Source organism: Eleutherodactylus coqui, chromosome 8 (genome assembly GCF_035609145.1).
Source record: "Eleutherodactylus coqui strain aEleCoq1 chromosome 8, aEleCoq1.hap1, whole genome shotgun sequence".
NCBI classification, from domain to species: domain Eukaryota; kingdom Metazoa; phylum Chordata; class Amphibia; order Anura; family Eleutherodactylidae; genus Eleutherodactylus; species Eleutherodactylus coqui.
Genome location: NC_089844.1, coordinates 29,069,510 through 29,092,587, shown reverse-complemented (window position 1 = coordinate 29,092,587; position 23,078 = coordinate 29,069,510). Strand labels below are relative to the sequence as shown.

The 23,078-nt window shown below is 43.0% G+C and overlaps 1 protein-coding gene across 21 annotated transcripts in view; it reads left to right on the top strand.

Moving 5' to 3' along the window:
• LRRFIP1 (LRR binding FLII interacting protein 1) overlaps positions 1–22,738 on the top strand; it is a 121,696-nt gene extending 98,958 nt beyond the window's left edge. For 19 of the 21 annotated variants that reach the window (XM_066575375.1, XM_066575371.1, XM_066575372.1 and 16 more), the window contains 2 exons: positions 1,491–1,602; positions 2,394–8,151. In XM_066575375.1, coding sequence (XP_066431472.1) covers positions 1,491–1,602; positions 2,394–3,757 — 1,476 coding nt within the window. In that variant the 3' untranslated portion in view covers positions 3,758–8,151. Of the gene's footprint in view, positions 1–1,490; positions 1,603–2,393; positions 8,152–11,453; positions 11,504–13,546; positions 13,647–13,927; positions 13,988–17,816; positions 17,897–19,160; positions 19,266–21,429 lie in introns of those variants that run through there. The other 2 variants (XM_066575388.1, XM_066575390.1) reach the window with 2 other exon arrangements.
• Positions 22,739–23,078: the final 340 nt, after the last annotated feature.

Sequence of the window (23,078 nt, the reverse complement as noted above, 5' to 3'; positions counted from 1 at the left end):
CATGGAGAATCTGCAGCGGGTCCCTCCTGCCCCGCGGACATGAGCGCTGAAAATAAGAATAAATCAGAATAAACTTACCTCCCGCCCGCTCCGGATCCTTTCTTCGCTGCCGCGTCATCTTCTCTGCGTCGCGGCCGGATCTTCTTTCTTCGGCCCGGCGGATGCACAGGATGACGTCGGTGACGTGCCCCGCGCATGCGCCGGCCCGAAGCAAAATGATCCGGCCGCGACTGAGAGAAGATGGCGCCGCGGCGAAGAGAAGAAACGGAGCGGGTGAGTAAAATCTGATTTTTGTCTCCCGCGGATCCGGACGGCTTCCATAGGCTTCAATAGAAACCTACGGGAGCCGTCCCCGCGGGAGACCCGCACGAAAATGGAGCATGGCCCAGATTTTTTCATGCTCCATTTTTTTTTTTAAATCACTTTTATTGACCATCCGCGGGTATTTATCTACCCTATGGGATGCGGATCCGCGGGCAGGAGAAGAGGTAAAATCCGCTGCGGATTTTAATTCTTCTTTTGCCCGTGGACATGAGGCCTAAGTCTTGAATGGCAATTGTAGACCTCAAGCACGATAAGGTGTCAGCTCTACCCAGGCTTGGTGGGCAGAGTGAAAACTGCAAGATTTTAGGATTTCTTTTAATATACATAGTGACTGACATGTAGAAATATAATTTATAAAAAAATAAAAATAAAATATATATATATATTTTTTTTCATGTGTAGATTTACAGTTGACTAGGATACAGGACCACCTACTCTATAATTTTCATCTCCTGATTTGAATAAAATATATATGTAATATATATAATTTTTTTTTTTTTTTTTTTTTTTAATCTGGGGATGCAAAGAATAGTGCACGGCCCTGTATCCGAGTCAACAATACGACAGTGGAAACCTCTCCTGTGAAGTTCGTATTGCAGAAGAGTCTTATCACATTTTACCATTACACAAGCTACAGGAATTGCATCAGCAATAATTTAAAATTTCTGAAAGCCATGCAGACCATTATATGAGAGGGACGAGAAGTAGTCAGAATCCAGGAAAACACGGGCTGCTTCTATGTATCATACGGATCATAATACTGAATTCTGATAAGAGATGACCTTTAACAAGAAATGGCCTGTGCTGTCATACTTTACAGCCTCGCTAATAAATATCAAAAGTTGATGAAATAATTTAAACTTTGGCTGCTTAACAATACATGAGAAACTTAAGTTGAAACAAAAGGAAATAGACAAATGGCTAAATCTATTGTATGCAAAGTAAGAGGCGATTTCTGTTGCTGTGTAGCAGTTTATATTGCTAATGCTGATACAATTCCTAATGTTCAAGCGACCTGATTTCTGTTAACTGTACCTTTTTTAGAATGGCTTGCAGATGCTTGTGTTAATTCGTATCCACTATTGGAAAGGCATTCTCACTAACAGTATTCAAGAGATGATTTACTATTCCTTCAGCTGATGCATAGTTAATTCTCTTCCATTTAGAAACATGGAATCGTGCTGGACTCAAACGGTACCATGAATGGGGACGCTTCAGTAGAACACCATGTCAATTCTGATGGTCCACCAGATCCTCCAGTCCGGGCAGTGTCAATGGGTAAGTGATTGTCTGAGCTATTCTCGCTCTGTTGAATCTCTCTGGCAACAAACTCTGAGCTGTGTAACTTTCCACTAACCCTGCATGCTGTGCTTTATGTAACTTCTGCAGCCTGTTACCTTGTAAGGGTATTCTTCATCCAAAACAGCCTCCCTCTTCCAAAGTCAAATTAGACGGCTGTATAAAGACAAGCTAGACTATAAAACAAGTATCAGATGTAGACTGAAACAGCTGCTCACACTTGGATCGAGCTGCGTTTATCTGGTAATTATTAGTTATTTGTGGTTTGTAGCAATTCGTATTCTGCACATGAAACAATTTGCAAAAAGTCTTGTGTGTGATGAGGCATGGGCTATCTGACAGTTTTTAATCTTTGGCATTGGCTGTAGAGAATCTAGCCCTGGCTAATTTGTTCTAATCCCCCATGAACATCTAGATACACTATTCTGGAGGCAGAAGATTACCACATTTGTATTTCACAGATCTTGCTGATGTAGCCATAAAGTCTACTGTAAACTTGCCAGTTTGGCAGCGAACCGAACCCTTCCACAGTAGACGGAAGCATCTCTTTTTTGGCTTTTCAGGATGTAAAGAATCCGCTTTGCTGTATGTTTCTTCTCTTCAGCAACCATCCCGGCTTCGAGCGGTGGGTTCTATTTCTCTGCACTATCCAACCTGTTGCTTTTCTATCTAATCTTGAGCAGAACACATTCCCTCTTTCTCTGACCTCTGCTGGGGATGTGGTTTTAGAAAATTAGTGGATTCTTCATTTATGTCCATGGTTTTTGTAGGAAAGACAGAAGGAACAGTGGAAGAAAAGGAGACCATGTCAGGGGTGGGTCAGTGTCCATCTCCTAAGACTGAGCAAGATAGACAGGAAACTGCTCATGATGATCGGAAAGAAATTCCGTTGCATGCGGAGGGTGGAGATGAAACAAGTGAGCCCAATGAGAAGGAGACTAGCAACACCATTGTGGAAATGGGCGACGTAAGAGAAGATAAGCAGGAGATGTCACAGACTGAAGTTTTAGAGAATGTTTCAGAAGTGGATGGTGAGACCACATTTAATCAGAATGATGTAAGTCCATCCGGAAGTGAAATCTTCCAGGATGCAATAGATTTTACTGATGAGTCTCCCAGTGCAGGCTCTTTGAGCGATTGTGAAAAAGAGGAACCTAAAAGCTGCCGGGATGAGATTCTCACTACAGCAGATGATACATGTAATATGGGGGGCTTTCCAAAGGAAGGACCTGAAACTCCAAGTGACCATCCTCTTGCCATCTGTAGCAATGATGATAAAGTTTTAGAGGGTGAACAGGAGAGGGATAAAGCAAGCAGCAGTCATGAAGATATTGGTACAGAATTGCCAGAAAAGCCAACTAGTGATAAAAATGTAGATCTGGAACATGAAGTACCAGTTGAAGAGGAGATCAAGCCTCAGCAGTCTCAACTGGAAGAATCTGGGTCACAGGCTATTGAGAGTCAAGATAAAAATGATGGAATCTTGTCTACTGCTGGCGATAATGATCAGAGTAAGATTGTTTCTGCACCTGAACAGTCATCACATGATACAGTATTAACAAGTAATGAATTAGTTGCACAGGTAGAAGGTGATGGTGACAAAATATCAGACGTTTCAGAGTCTTCCATTGCTCCTAAAAGGAGTAGCATTACCAAGGATGAGCCTATAAAAGAATGCAGAATTCCAGAGGAGGTTAGTAGTCAAAACGAGCATAAACCTGTTCCAGAGGAAGAAGGACCAGGGGCTATTTCTTTGGAGAGTGAAGATCTTAAAGCAGCGGACCAAAGGGAAGGCGACCTATTGTCGCATGTCACAGTTTGTGAAAGCGTCCAGAATGCAGATGATACAATGACAAATGAAGTTGAAAGCCCAAAAGAGATTGCGGCACCTGACGTTTTCAGTAGTGAAGGAGAATCCACACAAGAGGGTGAAGAAACAGATGACGACGACGACGACGATGATCATGGGACCATGCGAAGTGAAAAGTACACAGGAGAGAGTGAAATGCCACATGCACCATTAGGATCATCAGTGGACAGGCAGTCTTTGGAAGATATTCGGATGGAAGAGTCTGGAGATAAGAGTCCTAAGAAAGGAAAGGGCAAAAATAAAGAAGACTGTGTTGCTTCCTGATAGTTCTGTTTTTAAGATGTCCCTGTGGCACTGCTGAATGTTACTGAAAATGTCTGCTTTTGCACTAGTACTACTATCGATTTGCTTCTAAAGGGGCTGTACATCTGGTTATGGAAATACAAGCTGAAGGTTTACCGCACAGTATACCTTGCTGATTCTTCTTGTATGCTCCAGGTTTTACAGTAGTGTTTTGGGGGGTGAATTTTAACTCTAGAATAAGGCTTGGTAACATTTTTTTTTTCTGGGCCTTCACCAGCCCAAACATGCTCACAGTTGGCTGATGTCCATGCCAAAATTGAAAATGGATCTAACATTTTGTTTCTGTACCCAGTGTAACATTAAAACCTGAACAGCGTAAGTGAGGCCAGCCTCGCCGTTTAGAACCACTGCCGTAGAGGGGCAGTTGCTGCAGGCAAGATTTACTATGTAGACAAGTATAATAGAACTCGTTCTCACGGTGCCTGTACACGGGTTGCATTTGCACTTCCTCTGCCACCTATGATAGATGGACATACTACTATTTTACTCATGCGTTCTAGAATTATTTAGTTTGCCCCACCAGACATGTACTTCCGGGTGAAAATCTCAGAACCTTTATATCTTTTATAACCTAATTTATTCAAGTGCCCATACTTACAGCACTGTACCTTTTTAAGAGAGATGTTTTTATTTCTAGAAGCTTGTTCTGTTCCTACTTTTCCACCAAAATTGTAGTAAAATAAATTTTAGAGATGTCATATTTTGTAACGGGAAATGTTATTTATTTATCTTGTCACTGGAGTTGCGTGATGATCTCACATTCCATGCAAAATCTTTGTATGCTCAAGAAAGTAATGAGGAAAGCCTTCCTTTTTGTATGTGTGCGTCCTGTACTGGTTTGTTTGCATAAATGGGTGTAGTGCTTCCTGGTGGAATGAAGTTGAAGTATTAGAAATATTATGCCTAGACACCATTTTAGATGGATATACTGGATGGCTCCATCTTGGAAGAAATTAGGTTAATTACACAGAGTGCCCTTTTAGTTGTGGGGAGTATCTGATAGCAGACAGGGTTATCGGACAATTACATGGGACGATTGTTGCTCAAAAGTCGTTCAAACCAATTTGAGCAAAGAAATCGCTCGCTATTCGTTCATAAGTAGTTATCGCTGACTTTCAGCATAAAAACTATTCCGTGTAAATGCTCCCCCTACTCAGAGCTTCACATAGAAGGTAAAAGCGTTGACTGCGAAGCCCGCAATCCAGCGGTGAAGTCTATTAGTCTAAACGCTCTGCACGAGCGCTAACGAGCTTAGTGGTGATGCCAGCGCTCATGCAGTCATTTAGCCGACTGTCGGCCCGTGGAAAAGGGCCATTACAGAGAAATGGTAGGTAGTTTACTATTGACAATTTTGATTTTAAAGGTGGAGTTAGGGCTCCTTTACACTCGCGATTTCGCTGCGATAAAATCGTGGCAAAATCGTAATTTTGCTCATGAGATGTATGAGCGTCAGCGAAGTTGTTTTTTTTTTTTTTTTCTTGCAAAAACATTGCTGCTGCTTGCAATTTTTCTCGCTCTGTTTGCCACGTGATGAACAATAGGAATTTCTAGTGCATCGCAAGTTCATGGCATGTGATGCGATAAAAAGGAGACTCTGTAGGGAAACATGGGAGATTTAAAAAAAAATAATTAAACGCAAAAAGATGGGACATGCTGCGTGGTTTGTTTTTTTTCTTTTTTATTGTCTCATTGGCTTCATAATTCAGCGTTTCACTTACACTCGCATCGCACGAAAATCACGTAATTTTTTTGCACGTAGGAAGGCAGCCTCACTCTGACAGCTTAAAGGTGCTTCTAGACAGAACAATTAACATTCAAAAAAATCATTCAAATGAGCGAAAGTGATCGATGACTGTTCAGTCTAAGCACTGGCCAACGTGGAACAAGAATTATTCGCTTTTCATTCGTCGTTCAGTTTCTGCAGGCATAAAAATCATCGGTGGCTCGTTCACTTGTCATTCCATTTAAACACTTCTCATTCAGTGTTTCACATAGTGAATGTGACACACTGAACGAGACGTGAACTATTTCCGTTGAACTAGTTAACAATGAATTTGCGCTAAACAGGCTGTACAAGGGCGAACAAGCTGATTGATATAATTTAGATGGGACGACAGTTGTCTAAACAACTGCACAAGCGCTGACCTCACTGATCAGGTCGTTGGCGCTCATGTAGAGCGGTTAGATGGGCAGAGAATACCACTGAAGTTCTGAGCGAGAAGTGTTTACACACAGCAAGAAGCCAGCAATCCAGTGATGGTTTTTATGCTGATTGAAAGTCAGCAATAACGAATAGTAAACCATGTTTTTGCAATTCTACAGGACGATTATCGCTCATTTTCCTTCGTTTGAACGAATTTTGAGCGAATCCTCGGCCCTTTAACTGCGTTTTCAGATAACTATTCAGAATAAGCTGTCGTGTGTACATAAAGAATTGCACACTTTCTGGCTATTATATGACCTCTATCCTGCATTGTTCCCCAGTGCAAGGTGTATATCTCATTATCCATCGTCTCAGGACTGGTGGGAGGAGCTGCTGCTGCTGCTGCTGTGCTATTTGTGCTGTGTTCTCTACACTGTACACAGAGAACTACGCAGATCCTGCTTTCTAAATGACACACACACACATACCCCTCATCAGGCTGGAGTGTAAAGAAAGATTTAGCATCGTGTATGTGTGTCAGCAGCAGAAGATTTAACCCTTAGCTCTACTTTCAGCTCTCTGTGTGAGTGTCTCTCCTTCCCCCTGCTCTGTGCTCTCTGCATACAGTTCAGTGAGCACTGATTATTCACCCCTGCTCTAGTCCTAGTATCCTCATAAATAAAGAGCTAGCCGACAGCGGACAATAATCTTAAAGGGGTTGTCCCGAGGCAGCAAGTGGGTCTCTACACTTCTGCATGGCCATAATAATGCACTTTGTAATGTACATTGTGCATTAATTATGAGCCATGCAGAAGTTATAAAAAGTTTTATACTTACCTGTTCCGTTGCTGGCGTCCTCGTCTCCATGGTGCCGACTAATTTTCGCCCTCCGATGGCCAAATTAGCCGCGCTTGCGCAGTCCGGGTCTTCTCCTCTTCTCTATGGGGCTCCGTGTAGCTCCGTGTAGCTCCGCCCCGTCACGTGCCGATTCCAGCCAATCAGGAGGCTGGAATCGGCAGTGGACCGCACAGAAGAGCTGCGGTCCACGGAGGAAGAGGCCATCTTCAGCGGTGAGTAGAGAAGTCACCGGAGCGCGGGGATTCAGGTAAGCGCTCCGGTGAGCTTTCTTTACCTCCCTGCATCGGGGTTGTCTCGCGCCGAACGGGGAGGGGGTTGAAAAAAAAAAAAACCCGTTTCGGCGCGGGACAACCCCTTTAAGGGGAAAGTAGCCAGCAGTTAAGAGGAAGTTTTCAGCACAAAAAGCATCATTTTAGGTAAAGTACATAGCAGTTTTGCTAATTATCACACTGGCTATCATAGAGGCACAAATTGCTTGAGACATTAGTGCCCATTTATGAGTTGTTGTATATCCGCCACTTACCTACTACAAACTGCTATTTTATCATATATTGTAACAATTTCAATATCTGTCAGCTAAATATTGTACAACCTATATTAAATTTGAGTAGCAATCACACAGTCTGCACGTTTGTCACATGTAGAAGTTGAACTTGATACAAGTAGCATTTACCCAGTCTTGTAGATTTTTAGAAAGCAAATTCGAAAACTGATCTACGTTTTATGGGATTATAGCTGCAAATGTAATCTATAGTAGAATGAGGGCAGTGTGCTACTTTTCACTGCCTAAAATCTGGAAAGATTGCTGGAAATGTCTTGAACTGGATTAATCTAGGTGCAAAAAGTACATTTTTGTTCCAGGAGTTGTGGGGTCATGTAAACTTACGTTCTAAATACTAAAGTGTTGGGTCTATTCCAAGAGGAAAACCATTACTTTGGTTGCTTTATGGCATTGAATGCTGTTTCAGAAGTGCTACGATGCCATCATGTGGCAGATCCTGGTCAGTGTATTACCTGTACAACCTGAAGCTTTTAGAAGGATCTACTACACCTTGGTTATCATACAGAAGTGTAAATATTTTTGTAATGTCATATATGTCATGCACTGTGTGGTCGCTACTTGATGGTTTACTATACATTTGGGCCGTGTGAGACACATTAGCATTGTGTGAGCCAACATTCTAGGATAAACCAGCTTTGCTTTCAGATACACAACAGGTAGAAATAAGAAAATACTGTCTGTTCTAGATAGATAAATTTCCTGCTGATAGTGATAAATGGATACAATGTAAACGCAATGAGGGAAGAAAGTGAACTGTATATTACGGAAATAAATTTTATTATGTAAACAGAATGTATCCTGATTTATTTACAGTAAGAGTGATTTTCTAAGAATGGTGGAATTGGCTTCTTTGATGTAAAATATAATATGTTTGGAATAACATATCAGGCATTCCCTAACCGACATGAATATTGTGTGCATCTAAAGAGGTAGTGTAGCCTCAGCTTATAAAGGTTACTCTATAGTAAAAATGTACCGTTCTTATGATATTTCACTTATTTAATGGAAGCCTTTGTTATAGAAGATGAGACTTTTGTCCGGTGATGGTTCATGCATGGTGCTTCAGTTTTTTGTTTTTGCTTTTGAAAACGGGAAAACACACTCCTAAAAAATGCATGCCTTTTACAGAAAACTGCCAGGAATTTTGTGCTTTGTTTTGGCTGGGTAGTTCGTACAGGTACAGCAAACTAAGATCACGTACTTCACTTTTACAAACTGTATTGCTGGAAATGGCAATGTAAAACTACAGCATTTCGTGGTAAAATGAGTGCAGTTTTTAAGATGTTTTTTGTGTATTTCAAAAGCAATTAAAAAAACTGGAAAAAAATGAGCAGTTTTTTTTTTTTTGGTACTGAATCATGCACCCATATGATTCGCAGGATTTCATTGTCTCAAAGTAAACCTTTACGTTTCGCCGTACAATGACTACAAGCGGAGATGTTGAAAACACTGGGAGAACGTACAAACTGCATGCAGGTCTTGTCCTTGGTGGGATTTGAACCCTGTACATATATTAGTACATTGCATAAATTCTCATTATGCAAGAAGTAACCCTTATTTGTTTAAATGGGAAATCACCTTTTAAAGTAGTTTGCAGCGCAATGGTTAAAAAAAATTAGGGGAAGGGTAATGAGTCATTTTAAACAGAATATAAAGGTTTAACAGTATTTGACATGTCCAGGTTTTACTCAAATAAATAAATTCTACACTTTCTGAACTGCAAAAAAAGCAGAACGACCAGCCAGATTGTGTGTTTCAGGGACCCTTTCTTTAGCAAATTCTGGTTAGAAAAATAAAACTGAACAACCCTAAGTTTTGAAAAACTGCACCACAATCTTCAGCTAGAAAACTCAAAGGTCGCCTGCCCACGGCAGAGCCAGATTCCGCATGTGGGCACCCACAGCAGAATCCCACCCTGCCCGCGACAAGAGGACATTACTTACTCATCCGGATCCTCTGTGTGGCTGTGCGGCGGTCTTCCATCTTCTCCTCTCCGGATGTGGCCTGGCTTGCTGCCACACATGTGCAGGGGAGTGTTTTTTTTTTTTGTTTTTTGTTTTTTTAAATCTGCTTTCCCGCAGGATCCGCGGCCCGTCTGCAATGTCATCTGCGGGCGGGTGGGCTGCGGATCGGACGGCTTCCATTGAATTCAATGGAAGCCGTCTGTGCGGGACCCGTCGCAAAATGGAGCATGCTGCGATTTTGTTTTCTGGACCAAAAGGTCCGCAAATCAAATCCACATGCTTAAGTTCAGCTAGAGGCACCCATGATTGTCTCTTGGTGGCCCGAACTGCGGATCGTCCACATGGGTGCCCCGCATGGATTCCGCTATTCAATTCTGCCCGTGGACATTGGGCCTTAGAAGTAGTCAGTCTGTTACATAACCAGAGGTAAAGCTAAATATGTACCCTTCAAATGTCTTTTATAAGGGTATGTTCACATGCTGGAACTCACTGTGGGAAAATTCCATGTGAATTCCACCTCTGAAAATCCACATAAAACCCCACTTCTTCTCTTGGACAGTTTTTCATGCAGGTCTGCATACAGAATTTGCCCGGTCAGTAGGCAAAATCTGCATGTCGAATTTTGATGCAGAAAATCTAGCCTCAGTGTGTTTCCGCATCAAGAAGTGACATGTCCGGTACATTCCCTTTTTTTTTTTTTCTTTTTGTTTCTGAGCATGTTTTAGGGTGTGACCATATCTTATAGGGTGGTGTCTGCCATTGCTGTGTACAAAACTTAAACGGAACTTGGCCTAAGGGCTAAAACATACAGGCACCAATTTCATCTATCTTTTATATTACATGCAGACCGACAAATATTACATAGATGTAATAGTAAAGAATAGGAAAATGCATGCAAGATCATTTTAATGTCCGATTCATCTGTCATACTTTTGCACATGGATACAGATTTGCAGTTTGGTACCAGATCCATTGTTAGTGCATGTTGGCATATTGCATCACATTACATGGACAATCTGCTTTCATGTGGTTTAATTGCAGTTGCAAGCAATTAATGGTATACCAGCATGCAAATATTGTCCTAATAACCTGACAGTGCATGTGAAGATCTTACACCATATGTATTATAATGTGCATATCCTAACCTTGTGTCTGAGTGTACAAGTCCATAGATATTGCACATCTGTTACGTATCTGCGAGATGCTTAATAGTATACATTAGTTTCAGTCTCGCCATAACTACCCACTTTTGGAAATGAAGCTAGCCCGGTGATGAGCTGATTGCCACAGTCTGTCTTCTGAAAAACCCATGCATCAGGATAAGTTGCAACGGGCCAAATATTTCCTCAGTGACGACCGCTACATTTAGTATTTACGTGACTGCCATTAAAAGTTCTAAGTGACTTTTGTCTCTATTAGGAAAGTCATTTACGAGTTTGTTCGTATTTCCCTAGTAGGGTACATCAGAATCCCCTTAATCATACAACACATTTTGTCGATTTCTCTAGTGTTGACTATATGATGGAAGGAAACAATCTTCCATGTACAAACTGGTAAAAATGGGGATTTCCACTGGGTAGGATATATCAGGTTTGTCATAGCCATGTGTAAATTGGTGGAAGAGCCTATTCAGGACCAACAACTTCACCGGTGTCAATCTACACAAAGGTTTATTGCCATGTTCTACACATTAAATGGGTTTTCTGAGACTATTCTCAGGATAGTTCATCGAATCATTGGCGGTCCACCTCTCATCACTCTCGCAATCAGGTCCCTGAATGGGCCACAGTGCTTCACATTTTGTAGCGGCTGTGTTGTCTGTTCCTGCTTATTCACTTGAATGCGACTGAGCTGCACTGCCAGACACTACACAATGTATGGTATATAATGAACGAAACGCAAGGCTGACGGGATGGCCTCTTCAGGCAGCTGATTGGTGGGGGGGGGGGCTGGAATTTGGACCCCCACCGCACTGATATCAATGGCCTATCTTGAGCTAGAAGTTTTGGAAAACCCCTTTAATAACTTAGATGCTTTTTCTGTCAGTTGTTACATTTTCCTTCTTCTTTCATTCTCCTGGATTTGTTCCCTTCTGTCTTTTGACTTATTTTCTAAACTTTCTTCTCAAAGAGCTCAGGTTAAAGAAGCTAATGGATGAGAGAGAATCCTTCCTGGAGCAGGTAATGAAAGACTGTTCTGGAATGTGTTCAGTGTCGCCTGTTCAGAAGTGTTTATAATAAAGGAATTATCTGTGTGTCTCCGCTCAGCACCTTGCCGGGACTAGGGGTTATATGTTAATAGAATTGAAACCTTTTTCTAAAGTAGTAGACGACTTAGTTTTTTTTTTTAGGTTCATTTTAGACTACTTAAATGTTTTTAGTAGAATAATCCAATTATTGCCACCTATTCTGCCGATAAGTAATGCATTCCACTGGGTGTTTGACTGCCGGCACCTTCAGAGATCACAAGAACTACACGCCTGCGGCCACTAGTAGATCAAACAGCAGTGTGCATGCATGACCACCACTCCATTCACTATGGATATAGCCAAGGGATACGCTCAGCTATCACTCTCTGGCTTCTTTTTTTCACGGCCGGCGATATACGCTATGTTGGGAGAACTAAAACTGGTGAACAGGCACAAAAAACAAGCGTTTGTGCTCCTGTTCAGACGGCATGGGTCCCGGCGCATATATGCCAAAACTACCATGCTGTCGCCCCTTTTCCCTCCCTCCCCATCGCTGGCTCATCTATCCTCTCCTCCCCGCTTGTTCTTTGCAATGAGAGGGGGTCAAGCTAAGTGCTGTCCATCCTGCCGCCTCCCATTGATGGCTATGGACAAGGGGCAGGGAGAGGGTGAAAGCTTAGCTCCGCCCACATCCTGCCCCTTGTCCATGGCCAGCAATGGTAGGAGGTGGGACGGGCTGCCACTTAGCTCTGCCTCCATCCCGCCCCTCCCATTGCAGAGAGCCAACGGGGAGGAGAGGACAGGTGAGCCTGCACGCGGGGAGAAGAGCAGAAGGAGGGACTTTAGCAGCCACGCTGCTAAACTCCCTCCCACCTGCGGCTGCTGCCATGGGCTCCCATAGGAGCCCATGCAGCGTCCAACGTATTCCGGCCCAAAAAATAGTTCCAGGACTATCTCTTGGGCCCAACGTGACATCACCGGGTGACATCATTGAATGGCTGTGATTGGCTAACACACGTGCGCCTTCAGCCAATCACAGTATTAGCTTTCTGGAGGAGGGGATTTCAAACCCTGCGTCCAGAAAGCAATACTCTGCCGGGGACCAGGAGGGAGCGACAGCCTGCAGCAGCGCCACAGAACGCCGGGGGAGAGGAGTACTGATTTTTTTTTTTTTGACAGGAGGAGAGAAGTCTTCTAACTGATCGCACATTTATTCACGCGATCGCGAATTTAACGCGCAATCGCGCCAAATAAATCGGGTCCGCCCGTTAAATTCGCAATCGCGCTAAATATGGCGATCAGAATGAATTTTCGCCACATTCGCTTTATAAGACGCAGGAACTTCCCCCTCCCCCCCCGCTTTGGAGGCAGAAAAAGTGCGTCTTATAAAGCGAAAAATACGGTAGTTGCCCACAATTAGTTTTGTACAACTGTATTAGAATTGCTACCCCCTCCCCCTGCAGAGATGGACACCGTATACGGTCGTCTGAATAAGCCCTCAGACACACATTACACTTCACACAGGAAAGTCAAGTACTAGCAAACACTAAAAATCGCTTGCAATGGGAATAAAACTTCTATTTAAAATTTTGTAAAAAAAACTAGACTGTGCATGTCCGACGGCGAGACGCCGCGTCCAACCGCAGTACAGAGAATGAAGGAAGAAGACAAACGTCTTTATCCCTACTTGAGTATACAATTGTGAAAACATTGGGGCAAACTTCTCAAACTTGTCTGATACTTGCAGTGCAAGCTCCAACTAGACCGTCTTAAAGTGCACCAGTCTATCACAGTGGCTAATAGTGGGTGATGAATCTAGCGTATCTTTAAACACAAAGGGCCCTTTTACACGGAATGATTAGTCAGATTCTCACTAGATCGTGCAAATCTAAACAATCATCGTCAACCCTGGCAGTGACTGATAACGTGGTGTGGCTACTTTGCTGTTTTGCCATAGGTGCTTATTTTGAGATCTGTTGGATATTGTGCAGGGCAATGGCCAATATGCCAATCCTGAAATATTGTCTTGTCTCAGATTAAGAAGCTCAAAGGCCAGCTGGAAGACAAAAGCCTCAGGAACAGAAGCCCGGAAAATCCAGACAATGACAACATGGAGAATGGCACTGATGTGCAAAGTGAGCAGGGTTTAACCTACTTTATGTGTATACATGTATCCCTGGGATAGTGTGTGTTCACTATGGAGTACATTAACACACTGCATGGTTTATATGCAGCTTTGGAGCGAGCTGTGGTGTCCTTCACTTTAGAACTTACACTTTAGAATTAATTTATAATGGAACTTATGGTTTCCTTACAACCGTCAGACTACAGGCTGTTTTACGATAGGCCTTCACCATGACCCGGTGGATATTATATATATCATTCAAATTATAAACTCCTACTCCCGTTATTGTAGATGTATGTAGATCTACACAGCTGTCCAGATCCAAGGAGACCCTGACACCTTCATTTCAAGGTACCTTTTTGACAGGTTTGTTTTAAAACGTGCTAATCTTAATTACCTTCTATTGATCTGTATATTTTCTATTATCTGATACCAGTTAAAGGGGACCTCCCACCAGGCTCATGCTGCCTGAACCCAAGACACGTATGTACACTGTACCCATGTATGCATTGTACTGAAATGCTGCAGGGTTTTACAATAAACATACTTTGAAGTGAAACTCAGAAGGGGGCTCTGAGTCAGGGAGGGGGTGCCATGTTGGCCTCTCCCTATCCGCATCATATAGGTTGGCAGCTCTCTACTTGTTCGTGTAGAAAGAGAGTGCTGACATTCATGGCACCGCCTAATGATGCACAGTGCCCTTCTGAGTCTAAAGACATACATGGGCACAGTGCATATACTGTACCTGTCCCGGGTCCATGCTGTCCATGGTTTGAGTAGCATGAACCTGGAGACGGGTTCCCTTTAAAGATTTCCAGGATTAGAAAAATATGGCTGCTTTCTTCCAGAAACCATGCCATTCCTGTCCATGGGTTGTCTTTAGAGATGAGCGAGCATGCTCGGATAAGGCAGTTACTCGAGCGAGCATTGCTCTTCTTGAGTAACTGCATTTTTGTCCGAGCAGGCTCGGGGGTGGGGGGGGGGGGGGTGGCAGGGAGAGAGTGAGCTGTCTCTGTCTGTCTCGCTCTCTCTCTCCCACCCCCCCACCCCCCAACCTGCTCAGACGAGAATGCAGTTACTCAAGAAGAAGAGCGATGCTCGCTGGAGTAGCTGCCTTATCCGAGTGTGCTCGCTCATTTCTAGTTGTCTTATATTGTAGTTTGGTTTTCTTGAAGTGAATAGAGCTTATTTGTAATACCACACAAAGGTTATAGATGGGACAGCCACTACTTATCCTAGACCACCCTTCTAACCAAATCCAGTGACCGGAAAAGGAATAAGACAGCGCTAAAAAATGTTGTTAGAGGGAATGTAAATAGGAACATAGTTATGTTAGGGTGCATTCACACAGCTTGCTTTATTTATGGTCTGGTTTTTATTGGCTTTAAAGGGGCTTTCCATGACTATAATAATGACTTCCCCTCAAGATAGAACAGAAGGGGGGATGCCAGCAGCACAATCACTTAAGCCGTCTCCAGCAATGCAGTAAAGATGCAGCAGAACCCGAGTCCAAGGTACAGGCAATGAAGGAAGGCTGTGACAGCAGAAGGACTGCAAAAGACAATGATTTCTTCTTTATTGTATCCAGACGAGCAAATAACAGCAATGTTTCGACGCTTTTGAGTCTTTATTAACCCTCTCCAATCCACTATCTGACTTCTGAAGACATTATGATTTCAGGCTGTACGGCTCCAATGTTGGAAGACGTCCGTCGGGGTTCTCTTACTGTATATTGCTAGCCTCTCTGCTGTCGGAGCCTATCCAACGTGTCACCTCATGCAGTACTGGCTTTAGCCAGCATATAGCGCCGTTGTATAACAGCAGAAAAAGAGAAAGCCCCCTAGGAAAACCAGGATACACATTGGATTGGAAAGGGTTAAGCTTAAGACAAGAGACGAACGTTGCTGTTATTTGCTCGTCTGGATGGAATAAAGAAGAAATCATAGCCTTTTGCAGTACTTGATGCTGTCATGTCCTTTTTTTATCCTCAAGATCAGTGATCCAGATCAGATCTGTGGGGGGTCTAATGCCCGGTATCCCTGCCATTCAGTTGTTTGGCAGAGCTAGCACAGCTCTGTGCATTTTGCAGCGTCCTGGAACAGTATTACAAGCTCAGAACCGTTCAGCGGCTCTGGCAACACTGCTTACTGCTGGGGAACCCGAGCCCCCTGTTCTGGTATTGATAGGTCATTAACCTAATCCAGAAAAATCCCTTTAAGGTGTCATGCACACGAGCGGATTGGAATTGCGGAATCTGCTGTGCAAGTCGCCCATCGGAAAGCGTCCACAGCTCATGCACACATGCGGATTTGATTTGCAGATTCCGCAAGCAGAACAAAAATCGCAGCATGCTCCCTTTTAGCACAGACAGGCCCCATTAATCTCTATGGAAGCATTCGATCCGCAATCGCATCACAGATTTGTCGGTAGATACTTCTCAGGTTGCCTGGAGACCAGGCATGTGGGAGAAGGCACCATCGGGCTTGGGAATTGTTTTTTTTTTCTTTCCCCATGCGGGCAATCTGCCGTGCATCTGTATACATTTGCGTGGAAAAACCATTGAATCCACGACTGCCCGCAAGCATTTTAAATTACTTTCCGCAAGGAACTCCGCATTTGATCTATATTTGCGGACCATAATACAGAGCTAATATACATCTACGTATCCACATGGCTGTATTTTTCACTGCTGTGTTAAACAGGAGCAGCTTTGGAGTCCTACACAGCGTGCTAGATAAATGAAATTATTCCGACCTCAGCTGCTGCCCAAATGCACAGCTCCTGGTACAGTTAAAAAGCCGTACAGAGCGCACAGTACCGTTTTGTGGAGAGGTGCTACTAGACAAGCAATGAGTGCTCGCACTTCAGAGATTTCGGTGTTTTACGAGAAATTCCCATTCTGATTAGATTTTCAATCAAACATGGTGCAGACAGAGGCAGTGTCTGTGGCATTGGATAGTGAATGTTATTTTAAGTTACAATGGTCCAAGAAAGACAACGTGTGTTGAAAATATAACAACTAAAGCATACTTTTACACAGATCAACTATCACCTAAAAAATAGCTAAAACTGAATTTGACTGGTGGTCGTCCCATGTAAAAGTGGGAGCTGACGGTACGGAGCAAGAAATCGATTAGTCTTTGTTTTAGGGTACTGAAATGAAGCGACTAATAACTGAACAGCTTTTAAGTGACTGCCCTTCACAGTGAATGAAGTAGAGTAGCTGGAAGAGATCTCTGGCGTGCTCCACCTCATTCCCTGAGCGGCTATTATTGGGCGTTTAAGGGCCCACAACAGTCGTTTTGTCTAAAAGTACCTTAACCCTTTGCAATCCAATTTTGGATTTAGGGTTTCCTAGGGGGCTTTCTCTTTCTGCCATTTTTTACAATGGCGCCATCTGCGGGCTAGAGGCAGTACTGCACTATGTGACATGTCCCAGAGGCCCCCAACAACAGAGCGACCAGTAATATACAGTAAGAATACCCTGCCGGACGTCTTTTGACATCAGAGCTGTACAGCCTTCAATCAGAATGTTGGAAGACGTCAGACAGTGGATTGGAAAGGGTTAAGACTGTCGTAACTTCAGGGATTACTATTATATTACATCACTTTAAAGTGATTGTTTTGAAAACCTGTTGTGAAGCCATTGATCAACTGATTTTGAAAGGGTGAATAAGAAGGGACGTTTCACACGAGCGGAATTTTCTGCATTTTGCACAGCAAGTCGCAATAAATTCTGCCCCAAATTCCATACAGCTTTTGTGCGCTTTATGTGGAATGAAGACGGCTTAATTGAGCTTCGGATTTTAATGCACAATTTTTCTGCATCCCGGTGGAAATATTCCTCTCGTGTGAAAAGGCCCTTATATTGCTTGTCTTCCTTATTTGGTGAAGGGTAATTGGCAGGGGTGAGGGGGCAGGTTGTGGCTTTCACTATTAGTTCTACAAGTGCACAACTTCTCAAATAAGTTTCGTGCCTGTGCCATAAAATAGATGGTACGGGAAAATCCCTGATTTCATAATCCCTGATGTGCATTAGTGTAGCCTGTAGAAAGTAAGTGAATTGTGTGTCTAAACTCTATTCCTATCTTTCAGTATCTAACATTACTCCATAGGGGCCAGATAATCTAGATGATGTAATTGTTGACCTAATTTTTTTTTCTCTCACTTTTTTCTGTAGGAGATACCAGTAGGCAAATTACTGATCTCAAGTTTAAACTCACCAAATCCACACAAGAGATTACCGCCCTAGAACAGAATGTGAGTCCTTAAGCAAATTACACGGAACATGGCTGTAACATTCACTTCTCTTAGATTGCATTCACACTGCTGATTGTGATATCGGCCTAAGAAACCGACAGAGATCGCACTCCTTGACCTGCGATTTTTTTTTTTTGATTTTTTTTTTTTTTTATGCGTTTTGCAAGAAAAAATGCAATGCTGCAGTTGTGATTTTCACAGGAAATTTTTGCATGCATGAAAGTTACGTTGTTTCCATATTAAAGACAGAAAAATTGCATTGCAGTCGCATGAAACTTACGGTGTAATTTGTTCCCCTGCCATAGGATATAAGACATGCAGTGGTCGGTCTGAGAAAAATCACTCGTGAAATAAAAAGTTTGAAATACATGTGTTCTTTCCATGCGAGTTCTGTTCATATTGCAGTCGAATGGAACTTGGGCGTGAAAGCCATGTGAATGCACCATTACCAAGCTGTAACAGAACATGTGATCTTAACGTATGCCGATTTCAGGCATATGGACCTTTATAGAGGGGTGTTTCTCAGAGACCCATTGCAAACCGTGGGTCTAGATCTGGCAGACTGCCTTCCTTATTATACTACATCTTCCCTCCTGCAGAGTAAGGCCTCATGTCGGAATTCCGTAGCGGGAGACCATTTGCGGGGGGTTGCGGATGTAATGGTTTTTCCATGTGGAAGCACTACGGATCATCCGTGCAGAAAAAAAAAATCTGCAACCCTACCTCCCAGGCTTTTCTCTACCCCCCTAATTGATTTTAACCTTCAGATCTGCAGTGCATCTGCAATTGTATGTGCGGATGCACTGCGGCTCGTTTGCACCCATCGGCTTCCATTGAGCACGTCCGCACTGAAATAGAGTATGCTGCGATTTGTTTTTCGCACCAAAAGGTCCACAAATTAAATCTGCATGCTTAAATTCAGTTGCGGATGCCAAGGCTTCCCTATGGGTACTTTGAATTGCGGATCTTCCGCGCGCGTGACCTGTGCAGATTCCGCAAATCAAATCTGCCCGTGGACATGAGGCCTAAATCTACTGTTAGCTGAAGCTTTGCTCAGCAACATCAGCTGATCGGGGGTTAGAAGCAGGACCTTCAGAAATGTGGTGGTCATGCCAGTTTTTCAAATAGAAGGGGTTGTCATGGTGGGACAGCACTCATCTGCGGTTATCAGATGACTATATGTACAGTGTAATTCGTCAGCTTTTTTTCCTAGTTTTGCTTTGTCTTATTATGGAAATGTTTTGTGATTTGCTGTCATTTGCAGATTATCCGACTGGAGAGTCAGCTTACACGGTTCAAGTCCTCAGCAGAAAATGCCGAGAAAGTAGAGGATGAATTGAAATCTGATAAACGAAGACTCCAGCGAGAGGTAAATTCTGGCTGTCTGCAGTTTACTAATGCAGTATAAGTATGTTCACATCCAGGGTGTCCTTCATCTTTACTTGATGGTAAAACTTTATGGTGAAAACAGATACATTATGGAACTTGAGTAAACCCCATCAGTAAGTCAGTGGTGTCCATCCTGGCACTGATCCAGCACGGTGTTGTGGTTTTAGTTTAAAATGGAACCACAATGCGGATGTGGACAGAAGTTTACTAATGCAAATATGGTAGACTTCAAAGGGTCTTTAGGCTACATGCACATGTGCCCAAACTTGCACAAAGCCAATGTGAGTGAACTCCATTCTTCTGAATGGAGTCCTATACATGTGCGATGTTTTCCCTTACAGCAATGCTGCGAGGTAAAAAATCACTGCATGTCCTATATTTTTTTCGCGTTCCTCTGAATGCATTGCCCACTGTTTTCAATGGGACCTTAATGACATTGAATGGCATTCGTATGCGAGAGCGATGTGATGTTTCCCATTGAAATCAATCGGAAACACTTGTGATCCTGTATTGTGCGTGAAAAGTGGAATTTCACATATGTAATGTGTTTTTACATGAAAAACTCCCTGCATCTGCAGGTAAAAAGCACGTTGACAAGCACGATATCTGGCTGTGTGAATGTAGCCTTAAGGCCCTTTTACACACAAGTTATCGCTCAAAAGCCATCTTTTGAGCAATAATTGCCCCTCAGGACGATAAGATAAGAGGGACCACACGCTGTGTTCTGCGCAGCAGCGCTGATAACAGCTGTTAAAGAAAGTTAACAGCTGCTGTCCCACTGGAGAACAATAGCAATGTATTTAGAGAACAGACCACCCACTGTTCTGTAAATACATGCAATGAAGTACTAAAGGGCTGATTTAGCCCATTAATACCAATGCAAAATGATCGCTCAGAACTGTCAGTTTCTGATGAATTTTGAGCGATCTGTGTGTGTAAATGCACCTTCAGGTTCCCTTTTTAAAACTATACTCTTCCATTAGGGTATGTTCACACAGGTGGAATACATGTCTGATTGTTCTGAATAGATTTCTACTGCAGCTGTGCATTTGCGTGGTCACAGATTTAGTCCTTTTCAGTGGGAAAATACATGTGCACATTTCCCGGTGTGGAAGTGAGCTGTCACTAATATTCCCCCCCCCCCCCCCCCCCACACACCTTTTAAAGTATGATATGGACTCCCATTGACAGCAGTGGGGCACTTTGGCGATGCGGATTTGCAAATATTCCACTGCAGAATTTCACCATGTGAACATACCCTTACAATTGTATATGGTTGAAAATGCTCATTTTAGTAGAAATTTATATATTATTTTGTCCCCATTTTAATGCAGTTTTAAACCATGTTGCTGGCACCTAACAATGAAGTTCTATGTGTAAACGGAACACACTGAAATTAATTTCACTCGCATTTAACATATGGCTAGTATAATATGATGTGAATGGTAAAAATCACATCTGTACAGCCCTGTTGATGCAATGAAAAATATTTAAGAAATATGCCATATAGATGCCCTATGTGAACAGTTATCTGCTCCTTTATGAGGAGAGAAGGAGGGGGTGACTAGAAGTATTTTGTCTGGGGAGGAAAGGATTAAACATCCGCCATATTTATGCATGCACCAGAGCGCACACATATATACAATGCCCACTAAAGTGCCAGCTGCAGGGCTGCCATAATGGCACCAATGACTTGCATCTTCTCTTACCTGGGGCCATTGGCAAAGTGAGCAGAACATACTTTTTGCTGTGCAGGTGGCAAGGAAGAGTTGAACTACCAATGTGGTAATGATATAGGTCATGGGGCTATGGTGGGTCTGCCTGACTGCTCTTGGTTTTGAGGGAAGAACAGCTTGAGCCAGGACACAGACCCTGAATCTGGGTGGTTTTAACCCTGCAGCATTGCACATGTACCAGGATACACACAGTGCTGTTGCTTAATATTGAGTGAAGAGTGTGCCTATATATATTGTGAAGTCTTCCAGGCACACCAAGCATATCGAGGAACCGAGATGTTACCCATTCTGCCTCTTATTAGTTTTTGAGCATTCTTATTTGTACTTGTAGTAGTAAGTGAATGGAGATTTTGGCTATTCATGTTTCTTTTCGGTCTTCATTGTCCCCTTTTGTTCCCTTGTTCATAGCTACGTGCAGCCTTGGATAAAATTGAGGAGCTTGAAGTAGGCAACAGTCATTTGGTCAAACGGCTGGAGAAGATGAAGGCTAACCGAAGCGCCATCTTGTCTCAGCAATAAACCCTTCTCATACGGTGGTCTATGAACTGTGAGCATACAGAGAGGGAGCGCAGGGTGTGCCATTAGCCCAGGCTTCTGTTCCTACTGAGGTATCAAAAACCGACGGTATGTGCTTGTAGCCAAGATGCACAACAGAGGTGTCTTTTTTTTTTTTTTTTGCCAATACATCATCTCTTGGATCTTTTCCCTCCTTGGGGAGGGGGATAAAAATAAAAAATAACATCTTGGAGGTTGGTGATGGTGTGGGTCTCCTTTTACACCCCCTGGAAAGGAGCACACAAGTTGCTGAAGTGGGGAACTCCATCAGCAGAAGTCTCGTCACCCACTGAAAATGGGAGCTGTGTCCTGTAAATATAAGTTTGCAATGAGTTCTGTCCTACAAAGCAGAAATCCTGTTACTAACCTTCAGCATCTTCCCAAACTGGCTACTACCTGTCCTTAATATTTAAGCCACTCAGAGGTAAGAAAATTAGTTGGACAGCATATATTTGTGAACCTTGATCACTGAAGCAACGGTGAAGTTTGCTGCTCTGACAAAAGCACAATATTACTTGGGTAAAACTTTATTGGATCCTGGTACAGAGCACAGCTGTGCTATACAGAGGCAAAAGTGCTGTCATCTGCATGTCTGCTGCCTGTTTCACTCTGTAATCCCAGAAGAATCCGCTATTGAATCCCTCATTGCTGGAGAGAAGCGGGTAACGTGCCTCCTGGTTAGCCTGAAGGACTCTAGAATGGACCCGTGACACCAAGCGGAGACCCCAGCATCTCTTGTCTTGCAATGATCTCATGCTGATTGAATGCACTGTTATCTAAACTCTTTAAGATGCCCTTACCTGCATTGAGCCTTTTCTCAGACACTTGGAATGTTTTTGCCTATTTTTGGGTGGCCCTCACAACGATCTTGCAGAAGAATGGAAGTCCATCCAAAGATTTCTGAATGTGATTTGTGTTTGTACAAGTGTGTGATTACTTTTTCTGAACTCACAAGCCATTGGAACACAAGACTTATGTGATATGATGTGTGCATTCCTAATGCCATACATTTTGAGGAAAGTGGCCTTACTTGACTTGTGCTGGACCTTACATAACGGAGTATGAAGCTACGTACCTATCACATCTTCACTGGAGTTTTCTCTTTCAGGTTTAATAATTTAAAAAAAAAGTTTCGCTGAATAAAGAGGCTGAAACCTTATAATTGCATATTTTCTTTTAATTGATATTGAAAATATATGCTAGGAATGGGACCGAAAAAAAGTTTCTGGAAAGGCTTTCATGACTTGTGTGAATCTGTTCTTGGCCCTACATCTACACAACACTAGCCTTTTGCTTCTAGAAGGCTGCTTCCTTTCAAAGTCTCCTAGATAAGCTGAGAAGTAGAGCAGGCAAAATATTCTATATGTAAGGCAACGGTCACACCACTGTTTGCCAGAGTTAAAGGCACTGGGTTAACTACCACTATAGAGGCTGATACGGGACCTGGTCTGCTTCCCAAGTCACTCTGATCTTCCCCCAGTATGTCTTGGGCTAAGAGATCA